Genomic DNA, 19,273 nt, shown 5'->3' with positions numbered 1-19,273 from the left:
TGATGGGTGCAGCACACCAACAAGGCACAAGTATACATATGTAAAAAACCTGCACGTTATGCACATGTACCCTACAACTTACAGTATAATAATAATAAATAAATTTAAAATAAAAAATAAAAAAAAAAAAAAGATCTCTACAAACAAAACTATAAAACACAGATGAAAGAAACTGGAGAGGATATTTAAAACAAAAACAACAACAACAACAAAAAAGACATCTCATGCTCTTGGATTGTAAGAATTAAGACTGTTTAAAATGTCCATACTACTCAAATTGATATACAGATTCTATGCAATCCCTGTATCAAAGACATTTTTTATAGAAATTGAAAAAAAAACCCTAAAATTCATATGGCCCCACAAATTACCCACAATAAGCAAAGCAATCTTGAGCAAAAGCTGGAGGCTTTACACCACCTGACTTTAGAATATAATACAAAGTCTTATTACCCCAAATGGCATAATCCTGGCATAAAAACAGACACATATACCAATGCAACAGAACAGATAACCCAGAAATAAGTGCACACAGTTACAGCTAACTGATTTTCGGCAAAGGCACCAAGAACATATCGTGGGGAAAGGACAGCTTCTTCTTCAATAAATAGTAGTGAACTGCCGGGTGTGGTCACACGTACCTGTAATCCCAGCTACTCGGGAGGCTGAGGCAGAAGAATTGCTTGAACCCAGGAGGTGGAGGTTGCAGTGAGCTGAAATCGCGCCACTGCACTCCATCCTGGGCGACAGAGTGAGACTCCGTCTTGGAAAAAAAAAAAAAAAGAGAAAGAAAACACTGGGGATTCTTAAGAATATTAGTCTGGGTAGAGTTTTGGGGCAAGACCTCAATAGCATGTGCAACAAAAGGAAAAACAGAAAATTGAGATTATATCAAGCAAAAAAGTTTCTATATAGCAAAGGGATCAATAAAGAGACAACCTGTAGAATAGGTGAAAATATTGGCCAACTATTCATCTGACAAGGGATATAAGGAACTCAAACAACTCCTTAGTAAAAATGAAAACAATCCAATTTACAAATGGGCAAATGATCTGAATAGACATTTCTCAAAGGAAGACATACCAGTGGCCAACTGGTATACAAAAAAGTGCTCTCATCATTTATTACAAAGAAAATGCAAATACAAAATCACAATGAGATATCATCTTACCTCATTTTCAACAGTTATTATCAAAAAGACAAAAGAATAACATGCTGGCCAGGATGCAGAGAAAGGGGAATGCTAGTACACTGTTCGTAGGAAGCTAAACTAGTATAGCAACTGTGGAAAACAGTATGGAGGTTCCTCAAAAAACTAAAAACATCTACCATGTGATCAAGCAACTCCACTGCTAAGTATATATCTACAAGAAAAAAAAAATCAGCATATCAAAGAGCTATCTGCACTGCCATGTTCAGTACAGTACTATTGATAGTAGTGAGACATGGAATCAACCTAAGTGTCCATCAACGTTTGAATGGATAAACAAATGTGGTATTTATACACAATGGAATATTATTTAGCCATAAAAAGGAAATTCTGTCATTTGCAGTGACACAGATGGAACTAGATGACATTATGTTAAGTGAATTAAGCCAAGCACAGAAGGACAAATATCTCATGTTCTCACTTATATGTGGGAGTTAAAAAAAGGTTGATCTCCTGGAGGCACAGTACAATGATTGCTACCAGAGGGCGGAATAAAGAGAGGTTGGTTAATGGGTCCAAAAATACAGTTAGAAGAAATAAGTTTTAGTGTTTGATAGCACAGTAGGGTGACTATAGTTAACAATAATTTATGGAATATTTCAAAATAGCTATTAATAGAAGATTTGGAAAGTTCCCAACACAAAGAAATAATACATATTTGAGGTGATGGATATCCTACTTACCTAATTTGACCATTACACATTAGATGCATGTATCAAAATATCACATGTACTCTATAAATGTCTATCAATTTTTAAAGTATAAAAAATTTAGCCAATATTTCAAACATAGAAAAATATAATACAGATATAAAATAAGTACATTCTAAGTAAGACTTTTTCTAACTTAAGAGTTACCAGTTTATGGCTTCTACTATACAGAGAACCCATCTCAAGTTTATTTTCTCTCTGAAACTACAGAAACAACAAATTATTTCTAAAAACACAAAGTTCTTTGACAAGTTAAGTGGAGAATAGACTAATTAGAATATAATAAACCTGAAAAAAGAAAGGCTACAGTACCTCCTTGATATCGGTGACAGACAACATCCAAAGATAAATATAAAATCAGCATTATTTTACTAGCCAGAGGTGTCAGAGTCACTAGGAAATTCAATATTATTTTAAGTCATGCCTGAAAACCTTGACTTTCTTCCTCTTCATTTTCATTGCCAGCATGCACAGTAAGTAGCTGGTTTCTTTCTTAACGGAGATTTCTTACACTCAAATAACTTTTCTCACTTTGAAAGGTACAAGTGAGTAGAGAACAATTTTTATTGTAGCACTGAATGCAGATACTGGATAGAGGCCAGGCCTGCTCATTATCAAAGTTAGTCACTGATGCACAGCAGTTGCCTAGTCCATGATTTATATTTGTATTTCAGCATAATACGAAGTTAGCATATATAATAAACTTTTGTAATCACCTGTGAATATTATTCAAAGCTAGTAATTTAAATCCATAAACAAAAAACCAAAACACAAAGCAAAGCAAAAGATATACACATATAACCAAGAATATGTTTATAGTTTAAAAATGAATTAATCAGCTAGGTGCAATGGCTCATGCCTGTAATCCCAACACTTTGGGAGGCTGAGGTGGGAGGATCACTTGAGGCCAGGAGTTCAAGACCAGCCTGGGCAAGACAGCAAGACCCCATCTCTCAAAAAAAATATATATATATGTATACACACACACACACACACACATATATAATATATTTTAAAATGTTTTACAGAATGAACTAATCTAATTATACAACATATACAGTAAATCACAATAAAAAATGTCCTTCCTAAGTGTTCACATGCATATACTCTCATTAGCTTTATGCTTTACCAAAAAATAAGGTTTAAAAAAAAATTAAACTGCAACTATATATATATAAAACTTTCAGAATTACTATGAATTACTGATTAAAATAATCCTCATCATGCCCAGGTGTGGTGGCTCACGCCTGTAATCCCAGTACTCTGAGTGGCTGAGGCAGGCGAATTACCTGAGGTCGGGCGTTCAACACCAGCCTGACCAACATGAAGAAACCCTGTCTCTAATAAAAATATAAAATTAGCTGGGCAGGATGGTGCATGACTGTAATCCCAGCTACTTGGGAGGCTGAGGCAGGACAATCACTTGAACCTGGGAGGCAGAAGTTGTGGTGAGTCGAGATTGTGCCACTGTACTGTAGCCTGGGCAACAAGAGCGAAACTCCATCTCAAAAAATTAAAAAATAAATAAATAATCAATCATCATAATGGAGAAAATGAAAAAACATTAAAACTTGGGAGGCATTTTAAAGGTGATACTGCTTCACATTTAGATTACAAATGTTGAGAAAGTAAGATCAAATCTCAGAATTTTAAAGAAAAAACTAGTGATGAATTATCAATTATGTTAGCTTTTATAAGTTTCATGCACTCCTCCAATCTCCACTCACATCTAGCTGAGAATCATCCTCTCAGATTTCAGAAAAAAGGAGTATGTCACAAGGTACAGCATCCTGAAGGGTGTGATTCATAATGTATACATAGGCTATGAGGCTGTTATAGCCCTCAGAGTATGAGATGGACATTTTCAGCACTGTGTTCAGTCACTATTACTCTCTCCTACAAACTCTAAAACAACAACAAAACAACATAGAAAAGTAGAATCTGTTTTCAAAGATAATCAGCTCACTTTTTGTGAAGGAACTCTCCAGCTGCCACAGCAACAGGGCGATGTGCCGAGTACACCAAGTGGTAAACATTTTCACAGTCTTCATTGGAAAGAGCTTCTTCACTTCCACTGAAAAATACAGAAAGTAACATCTGATCTAAAGCAAATGTTTATTTTCAGTTTTACTTTTATTTAAACTTTGTAAAGTTCACTATAAAATTCAAGGCTTAATAATTTTTGTCTCATCTTTCATCTTACTTTGAAAGTTATGTTTCTTCTTTTAGTATAAAAGACAATAACACAAAATTCAGAAAATAAAGATTCAACAAGAAGAAAATAAAATGCCCACAATTATTCTACTTTTTATTTATTTATTTATTTATTTTGAGACAGGGTCTTGCTGTGTCACCCAGGCTGGAGTGCAACAGCATGATCTTGGTTCACCACAACTTCTGCCTCCCGGTTTCAAGTGATTCTCCTGCCTCAGCCACCCGAGCAGCTGAGATTATAGGCACCCAACACCACGCTCAGCTAATTTTTTGTATTTTTAGTAGAAATGAGGTTTCGTCATGTTGGCCAGACTGTTCTCTAACTCCTGACTTCAGGTAATCTACCTGCTTCATCCTCCCAAAGTGCTGGGGTTATAGGCATGAGCCACTGCGTCTGGCCTTCTTCTACAGCTTAAAATCTTAGAGCCAGGCGCGGTGGCTCATGCCTATAATCCCAGCACTTTGGGTGGCGAAGGAGGGTGGATTACCTGAGGTCAGGAGTTAGAGACCAGCCTGGCCAACACAGCAAAACCCTATCTCTACTGAAAATACAAAAATTAGCCAGGCGTGTTGATGTGTACCTGTAGTCTCAGCTACTTGGGAGGCAGAGGCAGGAGAATCGCTTGAACCTGGGAGGCAGAGGTTGCAGTGAGTCAAGATTGTGCCACTGCACTCTAGCCTGGGCGACAGAGCCAGCCAGACTCAGTCTCCAAAAAAAAAAAAAAAAAAAAATTTGGGTAGAATAAAAACATACTTCCAAGTAACCTGCAATTACACTGGAAACCACAAAGGTAATTAAAGGTTTCACAGACATTTATTTATTATTGTCTATTAAAATACTACATGTCTAAATTTTTAGGACATACATGAGTACTTAAAGGTGTATTTATTACTTTAGATATAGTTATTAGAAAACAAAAAACAAATGAGCTAAAAGAACCTGGTTCTTTACAAACAGTAAGATGGACAAACCTGACATGACTTATGAAGAAAAAGAGAATACGAATAAAATAGAGGATGAAAAGAATTAAGAAAGAATGAGTCTTGGAAAGTAATAAGAAGATCATGAACTATAAAATTATAAAACTGTGATAAAACATTTTTAAAAGTTTGCAAAAATGTCAACAGTAACACAAAAGAAATAACAATTAATTAATTAATTTTTTTTTTTTTGAGACAGTTTCTTTCGCAGAGGCTGAAGTGCAGTGGCCCTATCTCGGCTCACAGCAACCTCCGTCTCCTGGGTTCAAGCGATTCTCCTGCCTCAGCCTCCTGAGTAGTTGGGATTACAGGTGCCTGCCACCACACCCGACTAATTTTCTGTATTTTTAGTAGAGATGGGGTTTCACCATGTTGGCCAGGCTGCTCTCGAACTCCTGACCTCAAGTTATCTGCCCGGCTCAACCTCTTACAGTGTTTGGATTACAAGCATGAGGTACTGCGCTCAGCCAATAGAATTTAATTTAGATGGTTAATCACGGAAGAAATAGAAATGATAACAGACCTCTTGCACAAAAGAAATTAAAAACTGGCTGGGCAGGGTGGCTCACGCCTGTTAATCCCAGCACTTTGGGAGGCCAAGGAGGTGGATCACTTGAGGTCAGGAGTTCAAGACGGGCCTGGCCAACATAGTGAAGTCCCATCTCTACTAAAAATACAAAAATAAGGCGTGATGCCACGTGCCTGTAACCTCAGCTACCGGGAGGCTGTGGCATAAGAATCACCTGAATCTGGGAGGCAGAGGTTGCAGTGAGCTGAGATTGCGCCAGTGCACTCTAGCCTGGGTGACTTAGTGAGACTCTGTATCCAAGAAAAAAAAGAAAGAAATTGACTGTCACAGTTTTAATAAGATAATTCTCTTATAGTTTCAAGAAATAATTAATCTCTGTCTTAGGACACTTCTTTCAGAAGAGGAAAAAAAAAAAAAAGGCAAGAAACTATTGAAAGTATCTTACAGCCCGGCTCAGTGACTCACGCCTGAAATCCCAGCACTTTGGGAGGCTGAGGTGGGTAGATCACTTCAGGTCAGGAGTTCAACATCAACCTGGCCAACATGGCAAAACTCCATCTCTATTAAAATAAAAAAAGTAGCTGAGCGTGGTGGTGCGTGCCTATAATCCCAGCTACTCGGGAGGGTGAGATATGAGAATCTCTTAAACCTGGGAGGTGAAGGTTGCAGTGAACTGAGATCATACCACTGCACTCCAGTCTGGGTGACAGAGTAAGGCTCTGTCTCCAAAAAAACAAAAAAAGGTATTTTACAAAGAGAATACAAGACTACAACCTTGATTTTGAAGTTGGAAAAGGACAAGAAAAAAATGTCAAATTTACTCATCAACACGAACGTAAAATCCTAAGATATTAAATATAATACTGCATTTAAATAAAACAAAATATATCATGTTAAAAAAATTTATTCTAGCAATGCAATAGTGTTTACCATTAGACAAGTCTATTAATTTAACTTAGGCACGTTAATGAAACAAAAATCCCAGAAAACTCAGAATGCAAAGGAACTTCTATCATATTAAAATCTATGACAGAAACAAATAATTTTAAATGATTTCCTAGGACAAGAACAGGAATAGCTATCAGTGACACTGTTACAGTGCTGAAGGTGCTGTCTATGCAATTAGACAAGAGAATGAAATAAAAGTTACAAGGTTAGAAAAGGGAGAGACAGGTCAGGCATGGTGGCTCATATCTGTAATCCCAGCACTTTAGGAGGTCCAGGTGGGTGGATCACTTGAGGTCAGGGATTCGAGACCAGCCTGGCCAACATGGTGAAACTCCGTCTCTACTAAAAATATAAAAATTAGCTGGGCTTGGTGGCATGTGCCTGTAATCCCGGCTACTTGGGAGGCTGAGGCAGGACAATCGCTTGAACCAAGAGGTGGAGGTTGTAAGCTGAGACCACGCCACCGCATTCTAGACTGCGCAACAGAGCAAGACTCTGTCTCAAAAAAAAAAAAAAAAAAAAGGGAAAAGGAAGAGACAAAACTGAACTGAAACTGTTTGCAGGTTATATGATAATCTACATACTAAAATCAACAAAATCAACAAACTACTAGAATGCATTTTGGAACTCAGAACCTAAGAGTTCAAATAGGGTCCACATACTAGACCAACACAAAAATTAAAGGTTCTCTTCCTCAGCAGTAACCAAGCAGAAAATACTAAATACTATTCTAACAAAAATAGCATAAGGTATTTCAGAATTAACTTACTAAATAATGCACACCTCTATGAGAAAATTAAACCCATTAAGACCTAATGATATTTAAAGAAAGAAATCCAGCTGGGCATGGAGGTATATGCCTGCCATCCCAGCTACTTGTGAGGCTAAGAAAAGAGGATCACCTCAGTTCAGGAGTTAGCAGTTTTAATGTGCCATGATCACATCTGTTAATATACTCCAGCACGAGCAATACAGTAAGAATTCTTCTCTTTAAAAAAGAGGAGAATTCCAGCATGTTCATGCATAAGTGATATAACATAACAAAGTACTTTAAATTCTCCTAAATTTATCATAAAAGTCAATGGAGTTCCAATATTCAAAATCCCAGGCAGGGTTTTTGAGGCACTTGACAAGTATATTTTTAAAATTCATATCAAACAAAAAGCAGCCATAAGAAGGTAATTAGATTTTGAAAAAAAAGACAAAGAGGAGAAAACGACCCCATATTTAGAACATGTATTATAAAGCCACAATAATAAAGAGCACAGTGTTAGAGCCAAAATGTAAAAGGATTTCAAACAACAGTAGATCCCCGCATAGATATTTAGTTCGTGATAGATGTACCATCACAAAATAGGAAGAGGAGGATTTGTTATGTATGACTTTGCTAGGATATATTCTCTCACATAGATTCTATCTAGTTTTTAGTCAAACCCGTAGAAATACAGCTATAACATTTCTATTTTGAAATCTCTATCATATTAGTCAGACAATTTAATTGCTTTATTTTTTTCTTCTATATAATTCCAAAAAAAAGCCTATTTGGGAAACTGTCCCTTTGAGGGTTCTTCCTTTTGCAGCCTTCTTTCTCTCTGAGTCATTCATTCATTCTTTCATTCATTTATTTTTGATACAGGGTCCTGCTATTATCATCTATGCTGGAATGCAGTGGCTCCATCACGACTCACTGCAGCTTTGACCTCCTGGGCTCAAGCTACCCTCCCACCTTAGCCTCCTAAGTAGCTAGGACAACAGGCATGTGCCACCATGCCAGTTAATTTTTTTTATTATTTGTAGAGACAGGGTCTCCTCTATGTTGCCCAGGCTGTTCTTGAACCTCTGGGCTCAAGTGATCCTCCCACCTCAGCCTCCCAAAATGCTGGGATTATAGGTAGGAGCCAACATACTGGGCCTGCTTTGTTTTAAACAGAAAGGTAAGTTACATCATTGATATTTTCTCTAGGTAATTTTTATGTGGAAGAAGTAAACAATAGTTAAAATAAAAAACAAAAACAGAAAAAAACAGAAAACACTGTTTTAAATCTAATCTTAAAACGTAGAAGTAGAACCTAAAATGATAAATATATACATAAGGACTATACATAGATAGGACATTAAAAATCCTGGGGAAAAAGCATTAAAATATCAATAAAGTTAAAACAGTAATAGATATTACTTACTGAAGTATCAGAGTAACCAATCGAATAGCTTCCACAGCAACATCATACTCTTTATCAAGTGTCATTGACACAATGCGATCCTGAAAAAAAACGTTGTAAAACACACCAACTATGAACAGAAAATAAGCTGGGACAGACCTAATATAATGTATTCTGGGATATATATGCAATACTAATGATCGGTTAAAGAAAAAGCTTTACTCTTGAAACTGCAGTATCATAGTCCTACTCACACAAAGGGGATATTAGTATAAATGTTTGTAATTTAAAACCTTTCTCAACAATTGCTATTCCCTAAACCCTGTATCAGGTAAGCCTTAACTTACAAAATTACTATCTTTATAAAAAGCTGTAAAGAAAATTAAGCAGGTGAACCTTCTTCCAAAGGTAATAAATAAGAACTCATGGTAATATCTTTTGTAAAGCAGAGATTCACTTATCTATTTCATATGAGTTTATTTAAAGAACATGTAGTAAAAGCAGGGGTCCCCAAGCCTGGTCTGTAGCCTGTTAGGAACTGGGCCACGCAGCAAGGGGTGAGTGGCAGGTGAGCAAGTGAGCCAGCGAAGTTGTTTCATCTGTATTTACAGCTATTCTCCATCACTCCCACTACTGCCTGAACTCCATCTCTTGTCACATCAGCAGTGACATTAGATTTTCAATAGGAACAACAGGAACATGAACCCTATTGTGAACTGTGCATGCAAGGGATCTGTGCTGTGTGCTCCTTATGAGAATCTAATGCCTGATGATCTGTTACTGTCTCCCATTACCCCTAGATGGGACCATCTAGTTGCAGGAAAACAAGTTCAGGGCTGCAATGATTGTGCAAACATATACATTGTGGTGAGTTGTATAACTGTTTCATTACATATTACAATGTAATAACAGAAATACAGTGCCCAATAAATGTAATGTACTTGAATCATCCTGAAACCATCCCCTCAACCCCCACCTCAGTCCATGGAAAAAACTGTCTTCCATGAAACTGGTCCCTGGTGCCAAAAAGGCTAGGGACTGCTGTAATAAAGAATATGAACTAAACACTTATATGATAATGTAATTTGCTAAACTAGCTGTAACTAGCATTTGTAAAGAGAAAAATTAAATAAGCTTATCATTCTTGATGCTTACCTTGAATCGGTTAGTGAATAGTTCCAATTTGGGGAATAATTCTCTATTGGTATACAGACTCTGTAGAGCTTTCAAACACTTCAGCCTGACTTCCCCTTGCTTCAGAAATACAAATAAAAGCACAACATAAGGAATCAATTCCACACTACAGTTTTCAAGTCTATATGAGGACTAAAATTTAGCTTAACCATTCAACTTACTGCATATTGTAACTCAACACAGGATGAGACTGAAGAATTATATAGTGTGTGTTGCCCTTATATGTAAAAAAAAAAAAAAAAAGCACTGAAAACACCTTAGTTACTTGAGAGTAAGTTATGCCTATTTCAAGTATTTATCAACTCTGACTCAACATGTAGTATATCCCACATCATCCAGAGGCACAGAGAGAGAATTTTAAACCTATAATTAGGGAAAAGTATGTTTATTTGCCCTTTATGTAATTATTGAATAATCCCATGGAAAGACCTGATTTTTATACTAAAAGGTCATCATTTATTCACGCAACAAATATTTACTGGATTCATTTTATATTCCAGGGACAGCAGTCAGGAAAACAGAAATAACGCAATGTTTAAAACAGAGGCAAAATGACACAGTGAAGAGTCCTAGGAGTGCTATTTATTGGTGGAATGTCTTTAATAAAGTCATTAACTTGGAGTACACGATGATGGTGACCAAAATGCATTCAGGATCACCTAGAAATCTAGACAAGTCTCTCAAAAGACTTAAAGGGGATTAGTTTCTATCCTCTAAAAGAAGCTATGTGCTGTAACAGTAGGAGTCCAAGTTCTGGAATCAGACACAACTAAATTTTAGTTCCAGTTTATATAATTTATTAGCTACATGTAAGATAAGTATATTAAGTATATTATTAATCACTCTGATACTCAGGTTTCTCATTTATAAAATTATTGTAGGGATTAAGTGCAGAGATATGCTGGCAGAAGTTTTACCAACCAGCTCTGAGGAACAGGATTCTGAATTGTTCTATTTGCAAATTTATTTAATATAAATAGTGCCTTCATAGCCAATATTACCAATGAGATGTCAATGAACTCATTTATGAAAAGAGATGCATAATCACTCTTTCGTAAGCTGATTCAAGCCTACACTAGCATACCATGAGCTGTGCTATGTGATGATGTAATACTTGTTGGTAAGTCACTAGCACATAAGGGAAAGCTGAAGTGCCTGTGGCAGGTGCTACTGACGCCCTGTCCAGGTCCCCTTTACTGGGCTAATTCTTCAGCGTCCGCCTGTGTTAACTGCTAATGGTTCAATATCTCTATCTTTCTCTGGAGAATGGATCATGGTTTACTAGAACTACCCAGCGCATAGATCCCTAGGAGGTTATGCTCCATCTTTCCTCTCCCAACCACTCCCCTTCTCTTGCCCAGGTTGAGGCCCATAGCCAATAAAGAAAGATATAAGTGTAAAACAGCCCAGCCTCCTTGCTTCTGGACAGGATATCTTCTAAGGTACAATTTACTCTCCAAACCTCCCTGTGAGATCAAGCTGAGATTAGACTTCTCCTGAAACCACATTTTCATTAGTCTGTTTCCTGCTTTGTCATACTTTCCTCACTTTTTTATAGGTTCCTGTTGTTTTTTTGTTGTTGTTGTTGTTTTGAGGCAGAGTCTTGCTCTGTCACCCAGGCTGGAGTACAGTGGTGCAATCTCGGCCCACTGCAACCTCTGCCTCCTGGGTTCAAGTGATTCTCTTGTCTCAGCCTCCCGAGTAGCTGAAATTACAGGTGCCCACCACGCCTGGCTAAGTTTTCTATTTTCAGCAGAGACAGGGTTTTGCCATGCTGGTCTTGAACTCCTGACCTCAGGTGATCTGTCTGTCTCTGCCTCCCAAAATGCTGAGATTACAGGTGTGAGCCATCATGCCCAGCCAATAGGTTACTCTTAAGAGTACAAACCTCGAAATATCATGAGCACAAAAGTCCCCAACTCAGGCTTGGCATCCAGGGAATGTGACCTATGATAGTTGGAACCAAGAGTGGTCCTGGGAATCAAGACTTCAATAATGGGATTCTGGGATTGGATTATTGATGGCTGGATTGTTATTAGGTAAGACTCAATGGTAGTAGATGAAGTACTGATAGTTCCTGATGTAGGATAGCAGTTTGTTAGGATTTTCACTTTTACTTGAAAGGGGATGTGCATTAACTTGTGCAACATTTCTACACTGGAGGGAGCAGGGCAAACAGTAACTGCAAAAACTGTGAAATTGCGTGGCTATTGCTGAGTGTCACTGAAAGGTTAAAGAGAAAATCACAGTGCCAGGCTGCTTCATCACCAGTTCAAAGCCAAGTATTGCCTCTTTGGAAACATTTATCTCCTTTAGATAGAGAACTAATGCTACTAAAGACCAAGCCTAGCATTAAATTGTAAGTGTGACAGAATTTAAGAACTCTGAATCCCAGGCAAGTCTCTTATGTCTAAATAAGAGTTATGATATGAAAAAAGTAAAGTCTAAAGGATATCTGGGTAGATGCAGTGAGAATCTTGAACTCCCCATTTCCTCTGAATTTGTAGGCCTGAAAATACGGCTCATGCCCACTTGTTAGAGGACAATATATTTCCTCCTTACTCCATCCTTTGCTGAAAGACTACATGGAAGCCTCAAGTAAGGCAGGTGCCTATAGGACAATGCTAGTAGCCCTTGTCTTGATATAATACACAGACCTTCCTCCTGGTCATCAGACTAAGGACAAATCTCAGCACAGACCAAATGGAGAATTTGGCTCCCAGCAGCAATGGAGATATGAAGATCCCAGAATAGCAGAGATAACATAGCTTCTCCTGACCATCACAGTCAAGGGGGGTGGGAACATAATAATTGTAATAGGCAATAATTGAAGGGCAGCCCATAGGGATCTATGGAACTGGCTCACTGAATATGGTATTTCAGGAGGCAAGATAGGTAGAAAGCAAACAAAAGTAAATGAAAGGATCAACAATGGATGAGCAAAAGGCTGATGACGGCTGTTCCTCTGTAAAGTCACCACAGGAACTTCTTAACAATTAAATAAGGTAGTATCCATGAAAATACTTCAGAAAACTGTAAAATAACTTATAATGGGAATGAAAATTCCAGTTGCTTTTATGGTAACTGCTCTACTTTGGGGCTCTAATATACTCTAATAGTATTTCTATTACAGTACCTAAATGCCACACCCGGCCAAATTCCAGTAACTTATCACTCCTACCTATGGTTATTCTCAGGATTACTTATATGAAGGATTCCTTTTAAAGTCAGAAGGGAGAATTAGATTTTTAGATCAAATACTCTAAAATCCAACAAATCTATTCAAGTCTGATAAAGAACTCTACTATGATATGGTCCTAGAAAATTAAAAAAAAAAAAAAAAAAAAAGCCTGGTTTTTATATATTAAAAAAAAAAGAATTCTCCTTTGATTCTGAATTAGAAAAAGAATATAACAATTTTCTTTCTCCGAAAACTTGATATATACCAGGTTGTCAAACTTGGTTCAAGGCAATATTGTAACTAAATAAGATAGGGTCTTCACCTGTGGGCAAATGCTTCAAGTTTCATCAGAATCATCAAGTAAATAGTTATTCAGCTGCATCATCATAAAATTTCCATATGATTACAACTCCTGAAAAATCAACTGCTGTCAATTTGATTCCTAGCATTTTAGTACTGAGACAAGCATAACTTCCATCAAAGTTAGAACAGAGTAACTTACCCTGTCATGAAGAGTCCAGCCAACATATTTTAGGTAACTGTCATTTAGGAAGGCATCACTATACATTTTCATCCACACTCCAATTTCTTCAATACAAATGGCTCTAATTTCAGCTATAGCATCACTAGAGAGGGAGAGAGAGAGAGAGAGAGAGAGAGAAATAAGACAATCTCGAATTAATATACAAAGCTAGAATGCATTCATACTCACTTTCCATAAGCAATAAATATTTCTAATGCTGTTTGTATATATTTGCATTCTGAATGGCCTCCAACTTAAGTATCTTCTGTTTTTCATGTTTTCTATAAAATAAACACTACTAATACCAAACTGGGGAAAAAAGCTTCTATGAAACTATTTTGGCCCAATTACTGTTTTCACTGGGCTAGACAATGACATTTGGAGCTTTCTGAGAGCCTCACAACTATTAGAGCCAAGAAACATGTTAAACTTTCTAAGAAAATCAGAGTAAAAACATCCAAGTACAGAATAATGTTTCTCAAAAGAACTGTTAATCTTTTTTAAAAAAAAAATACTATTAAATGGAGTCTCGCTCTGTTGCCCAGGCTGGAGTGCAGTGACATGATTTTGGCTCACTGCAACTTCTGCCTCCCAGGTTCAAGTGATTCTCCTGCCTCAGCCTCCCAAGTAGCTGGGACTACCGGTGCAAGCCACCCCACCTGGGTGATTTTTGTAGTTTTAGTAGAGATGGGGTTTCATCATATTGACCACGGTGGTCTCGAACTCCTGACCTCAAGTGATCCACCCACCTTGGTCTCCCAAAATGCTGGAATTACAGGCATGAGCCACTGCGACCAGCCAGAATTGGGAATCTTTATAAGTTAGCACACATGTAATGAATTAAAAGAAAAAGCCCACTTTATTAAAGGCACAGGTCTTTCATCTGTAGTAATTTATTTTTTAGGCTGAGACACAGGGAAGAATAATCCACCTCTAGTCACAATGGTAACCATCTTGGTGGCAATACTGTGAAGTTATGGCAGAACAACCCCAAAAGTCAGAATTCTGGCTCATTGCCTAGATGGCTTTTCACCTCACTATAAGTAGGCAGCCAATATAACCCTCCTGGGATGACTTTCTTACTCTAATATCTGTGAATTGTAAACAAATACAATGTTAACATTTTTATAATCTTTCATCACAAGGTTATTCGCCTTAGCTTTAAGAAAATAGTAAGTATAATATCATAAATCCTAATTTTCTTTTGTAGATCAACCATCAAAGTTCCTGATTTACCATTCACAAATGTTAAAATTTTAAGTAATTTTTAATTATCCAATTTACAAAAGGCAATAATCTATCATTTTAGCTAAAATTTTAATGATAATTAAGGCACTTTTCTTAGTTTCTCTTTGGTGATAAAATTCCTTGCTCTAAGTCTCAGTTCTCTCTCGGCTCCTGTTGTTGCTTGAGGATAAAAATGGGGAAAACATTCTCTTCCCAAGCCATACTGCCAATTACAACCTTTAGTTTTCCTACATTTTTTGATAGTATCTCTTTCTCATGGAGAGGTTGTATAACATAGTAGCTAAAAGTACAGGCTCTTGAGAAAGACATCCTGAGTTCAAATCCTGGTTCTGCTATTTACTAGCTGTGTGACCTTGGGCAATTCCCTTTTTCTTAGGTTTCCTCATCTCTAAAATAGTTGTAATAGTACCACCTAGCTCACAGTTACTATGAAAATAAAATCACTTAATACAAATAAAAGATTTAGAATTGTACTTGGCATCCATTAATCCTTCCATTAAATGTTGGCTATTATAATCTTTCACTTTAGTTTCATCAATCTAGACATTTATAATGAATATAGTGTAAAAAGCAGCTCTACTGGCCGGGCACAGTGGCTCATGCCTGTAATCCCAGCACTTTGGGAGGCTGAGGTGGGCGGGTCACGAGATCGAGACCATCCTGGCTAATATGGTGAAACTCCATTTCTACTAAAAATACAAAAAATTAGCTGGCATGGTAGTGCGCCCCTGTAGTCCCAGCTACTTGGGAGGCTGAGGTAGGAGAATCATTTGAATCCCAGGAGGCGGAGGCTGCAGTGAGCTGAGATCATGCCACTGCACTCCAGCCTGGGTGACAGAGCGAGATTCTGTCTCCCAAAAAAAAAAAAAAAAAAAAAAGCAGCTCTACTATAAACTGTGAGGTGTTCCTAGACCTACATAATACTGAACACGTGTGGGACAAGAATATTTCTTTTTTCAGACAAAAAATTTCAGACATAAAACAAGGCACAGAGAACAATATAATGAATAACTGCATATCCACTGCTCAGCTAAGAAATGTAATACAGTTAAAAATTCCTATATACCTCTGATACATCTCCCTTCCCAAGAGTAAATGACCGCCCTTGATTCAGTGAATATCAATTCTATCTCTGTTTAATGTCATATGTATTGTTTTACATAAATATTATCCTGTAGGCATCCTTCTCCAACTTGCTTTTTTCACAAATCATATTCTGCAATTTATGCATACTGGTTTATAAAGCTCTGATGTTTTAATTTTAGCCAATGTCCACTCTTTCTTTCTATAAACATATTATAAATTATATATTATCTTACTAATAGAAATTTAAGTTGTTTCCAAGGTTTTGCTTTTACTAACAATGATTCCGTGAATATTCTTGTATGCTTCTCCCTGTGAAGGGAGTTTCCCTAGAGCAGTGTTTTAAAAATACTGCATTGGGACCCATTAGCACATTATAAAATTGATTCAGTGAGTGACAACAAACACATAAAAGTATATGGGACAGAAAATACCAAAATGCTCCACATGTAGTAGGCAAGTAAGTATTCTTTCTTGAAGCTACTGTGTACCTAATGTAGGACATAATCAACATCTGTGAGACACTGTTTTGATACCTACAAGTGAAATTATTGGGTGAGAAGCAATGCACATCTTCAACTTTATTAGATATTTAAAAATGTCTAAATCAGTGTTTCATATCCTTGCCTGACACTTGGTATTATCCTACTATTTAAAAATTTCCATCTCTGAGCTACAGCTTTGTACACTTTGTTTTCTATTGGGATGTCCAAACAAAAACAAGTTAACAGTAGCAAAAATAAAACTCCCCTCAAAAATCAAAACAACTATAAAATATATCTATAAAACACCCAAATCATATCATTTTAGCTCTTTCAGTCCTACCAAGTAGTATTTCCGCCAAGGATCCATTACATTTTTCCTCTGCTATACTACCCTTGTAAAAAACAATTCTATAAAAACCAGGCTAAGTCTTATTACACAATCTCATGGAAGCAGGATGAGGACAAAATCAATAGGCACAGCATGCTGATTAAAACTTAGTGACTATCGAGTATGGTAACTGCACATATACACAGTGAAATCATTCTTCCATCTAACTTTTCCATCTAACTCTTAGAGTTAGGTTAATTCTTAGAATTACCACTAATACTGAGATTATGAATGACTGTTTGCAACAGGCTAGAGAACATCAAGTCTTATCTTTACATCTTCAGCAGGGAAATCCTGTTCAAAACATTTTTTACACCCATCTCTACATCTATGCCTAATTTCTAATGTCTTTGTTGTTTCACCGACTAGACTACTGAACCGCTTATGTTCTCAGAACACAGGTTCTCTATATGCAATGCCGATTTTTTTTTTTTTTAATTTCTGCTAAAAAAAAAAAAAAAAAAAAAGCAGGTTACAAGTGCAGAACGTGCAGGTTTGTTACACAGGTACACATGTGCCATGGTGGTTTGCTGCACCTACTGACCCATCCTCTAAGTTCCCTCCCCTCACCCCCAACTCCCAACAGGCCCTGGTGTGTGCTGTTCCCCTGTGTGTGTCCATGTGTTCTCAATGTTCAGCTCCCACTTAAGAGTGAAAACATATGGTGTTTGGTTTTCTGCTCCTGTGTTAGTTTGCTGAGGATAATGGCTTCCAGCTTCATCCATGTCCTTGGAAAGGACATGATCTCACTCCTTTTTACAGCTACATCGTATTCCATGAACTATATGTACGACATTTGCTTTATCTAGTCTATCACTGATGGACATTTGGGTTGGTTTCACATTGCCAGTATTTTCATACCACATGTTTTCTAGGAATCCCAGTCCTTGTCTACTTCAGATGCCAGTCCAATCCTTCTCATCTTAACTTTAAAAATGTAAATATCCTTTTCTAGATTTGCAATTTGACAATGTGTGGCCAGAGAGCCTATTCTGTAGCTAGAAAAACTCCCTAGATGACTTGTCTCCTCTTTGGGTTCTAGCGCTCCAATCCACTTTGACTGCTGACACCACCCTGATAGATCATAATACATAATATATACATGTGAATAATCACATACAACACAGTAAAATTACAACTCTTGTGGTAGTTTTGAAGGATGTCCATAAATTCTTTGCTCCTTTCATTCCCCTTTTCTTGAGTGTGGGTATACTACGTAAAGTATCTGTGGTGAATATAATGTAGTAGAAATGAAGAATTCTGACTCCTGAGGCTAAGAGACTGTTTTGTTCTCTCTGTGATCACTCTCTCTGGGGAAGCCACCGGCTATGTCTTGATGCCATTCAAGGTGCTCTATGGAAAGCTCCATGTGATGAGTAACTAGAGCTTTCTGCCATCAGCCATGTAAGTCAGCCATTGTGGAAGCAGAACCTACAACCCCAGCCAAGTCCTCAGATGACCTGGAGGATACTTTGATTGTAATCTTATGAGAGATCTAAGCTAGAACCAGCTAGCTGGGCTACTCCCAAATTCCTGACCCATAGAAATTATGAGATAAATGTTTTTTGTTTGTTTTTTGAGACAGAGTCTCACTCTGTCACTCAGACTGGAGTGCAGTGGCGTGATCTCGGCTCACTGCAACCTCCACCTCCTGGGTTCAAGTGATTCTCCTGCCTTAGCCTCCCGAGTAGCTGGGACTATAGGCATGCACCACTGCATCTGGCTAATTTTTGTATTTTCAATAGAGACAGGGTTACGTCATGTTAGCCAGGCGGGTCTCGAACTCCTGACCTCAGGTGATACAACCACCTCGGCCTCCCACACGGCTGGGATTACAGGCGTGAGCCACTGCCCCCAGCCTGAGATAAATGTTTGACACCACCAAGTTTGGGAGTAATTTGTTACATGGCAAAAGATAATTAAAATTTTTAGTTTTCATTATTATTAAAGGCTCTTACAAATATAATCATAACCAATCAACTTACAGAATTAGTTCTTTAGTCCAAATAGCTCAAGTGCATCAGCACCTACACGTTTGTGGTTATCCCTATGTCTATAATACCCTGAATTCTACTCTGATTACCTACACTGATTATTCTTTCACGCTCTAGTGAAGTCTCAGTTCTGTGATTGCTATTATTACTCAACATTTGCTTTCTTGCTCTCCAGGAACTAATAGTATATTCCAGGAGATGCAGTATAAAATAAAAGTGCAGTATAATTCTAAATATCCCTGATTTGATTACAACATATCTTTTGACATAAACATATTTCCTCATACGTAAGAGTCCTCCAATTTTTATGTTTTCATATTAAATTTATTTTTAAACAACTAATCTCTATTTCCAATAGCCTCACCCTATTTAAGAAAGATGTCTAACTGAGGCATTTGGGAGCATCCAAAGCAAAGAGCAATGCAG

At 37.3% G+C, this 19,273-nt stretch overlaps 1 protein-coding gene across 1 annotated transcript in view; it reads right to left on the bottom strand.

Annotated features, from left to right (window-relative positions):
- Positions 1–3,431: 3,431 nt before the first annotated feature.
- The window catches only part of LOC116268662 (cohesin subunit SA-1-like), a 28,615-nt gene continuing 12,773 nt past the window's right edge, over positions 3,432–19,273 (bottom strand). Inside the window, exons 3-6 of the mRNA XM_031662599.1 lie at positions 13,629–13,752; positions 9,907–10,005; positions 8,773–8,852; positions 3,432–3,994 (exon numbers count right to left, since the gene is read on the bottom strand). Coding sequence (XP_031518459.1) covers positions 3,883–3,994; positions 8,773–8,852; positions 9,907–10,005; positions 13,629–13,752 — 415 coding nt within the window. The 3' untranslated portion in view covers positions 3,432–3,882. The remainder of the gene's footprint in view (positions 3,995–8,772; positions 8,853–9,906; positions 10,006–13,628; positions 13,753–19,273) is intronic.

The sequence above is a fragment of the Papio anubis genome, unplaced genomic scaffold, assembly GCF_008728515.1.
Source record: "Papio anubis isolate 15944 unplaced genomic scaffold, Panubis1.0 scaffold795, whole genome shotgun sequence".
NCBI classification, from domain to species: Eukaryota; Metazoa; Chordata; class Mammalia; order Primates; family Cercopithecidae; genus Papio; species Papio anubis.
The sequence above is the reverse complement of the archived record's forward strand: the minus strand, read 5'-3'. Positions and strand labels throughout refer to the sequence as shown.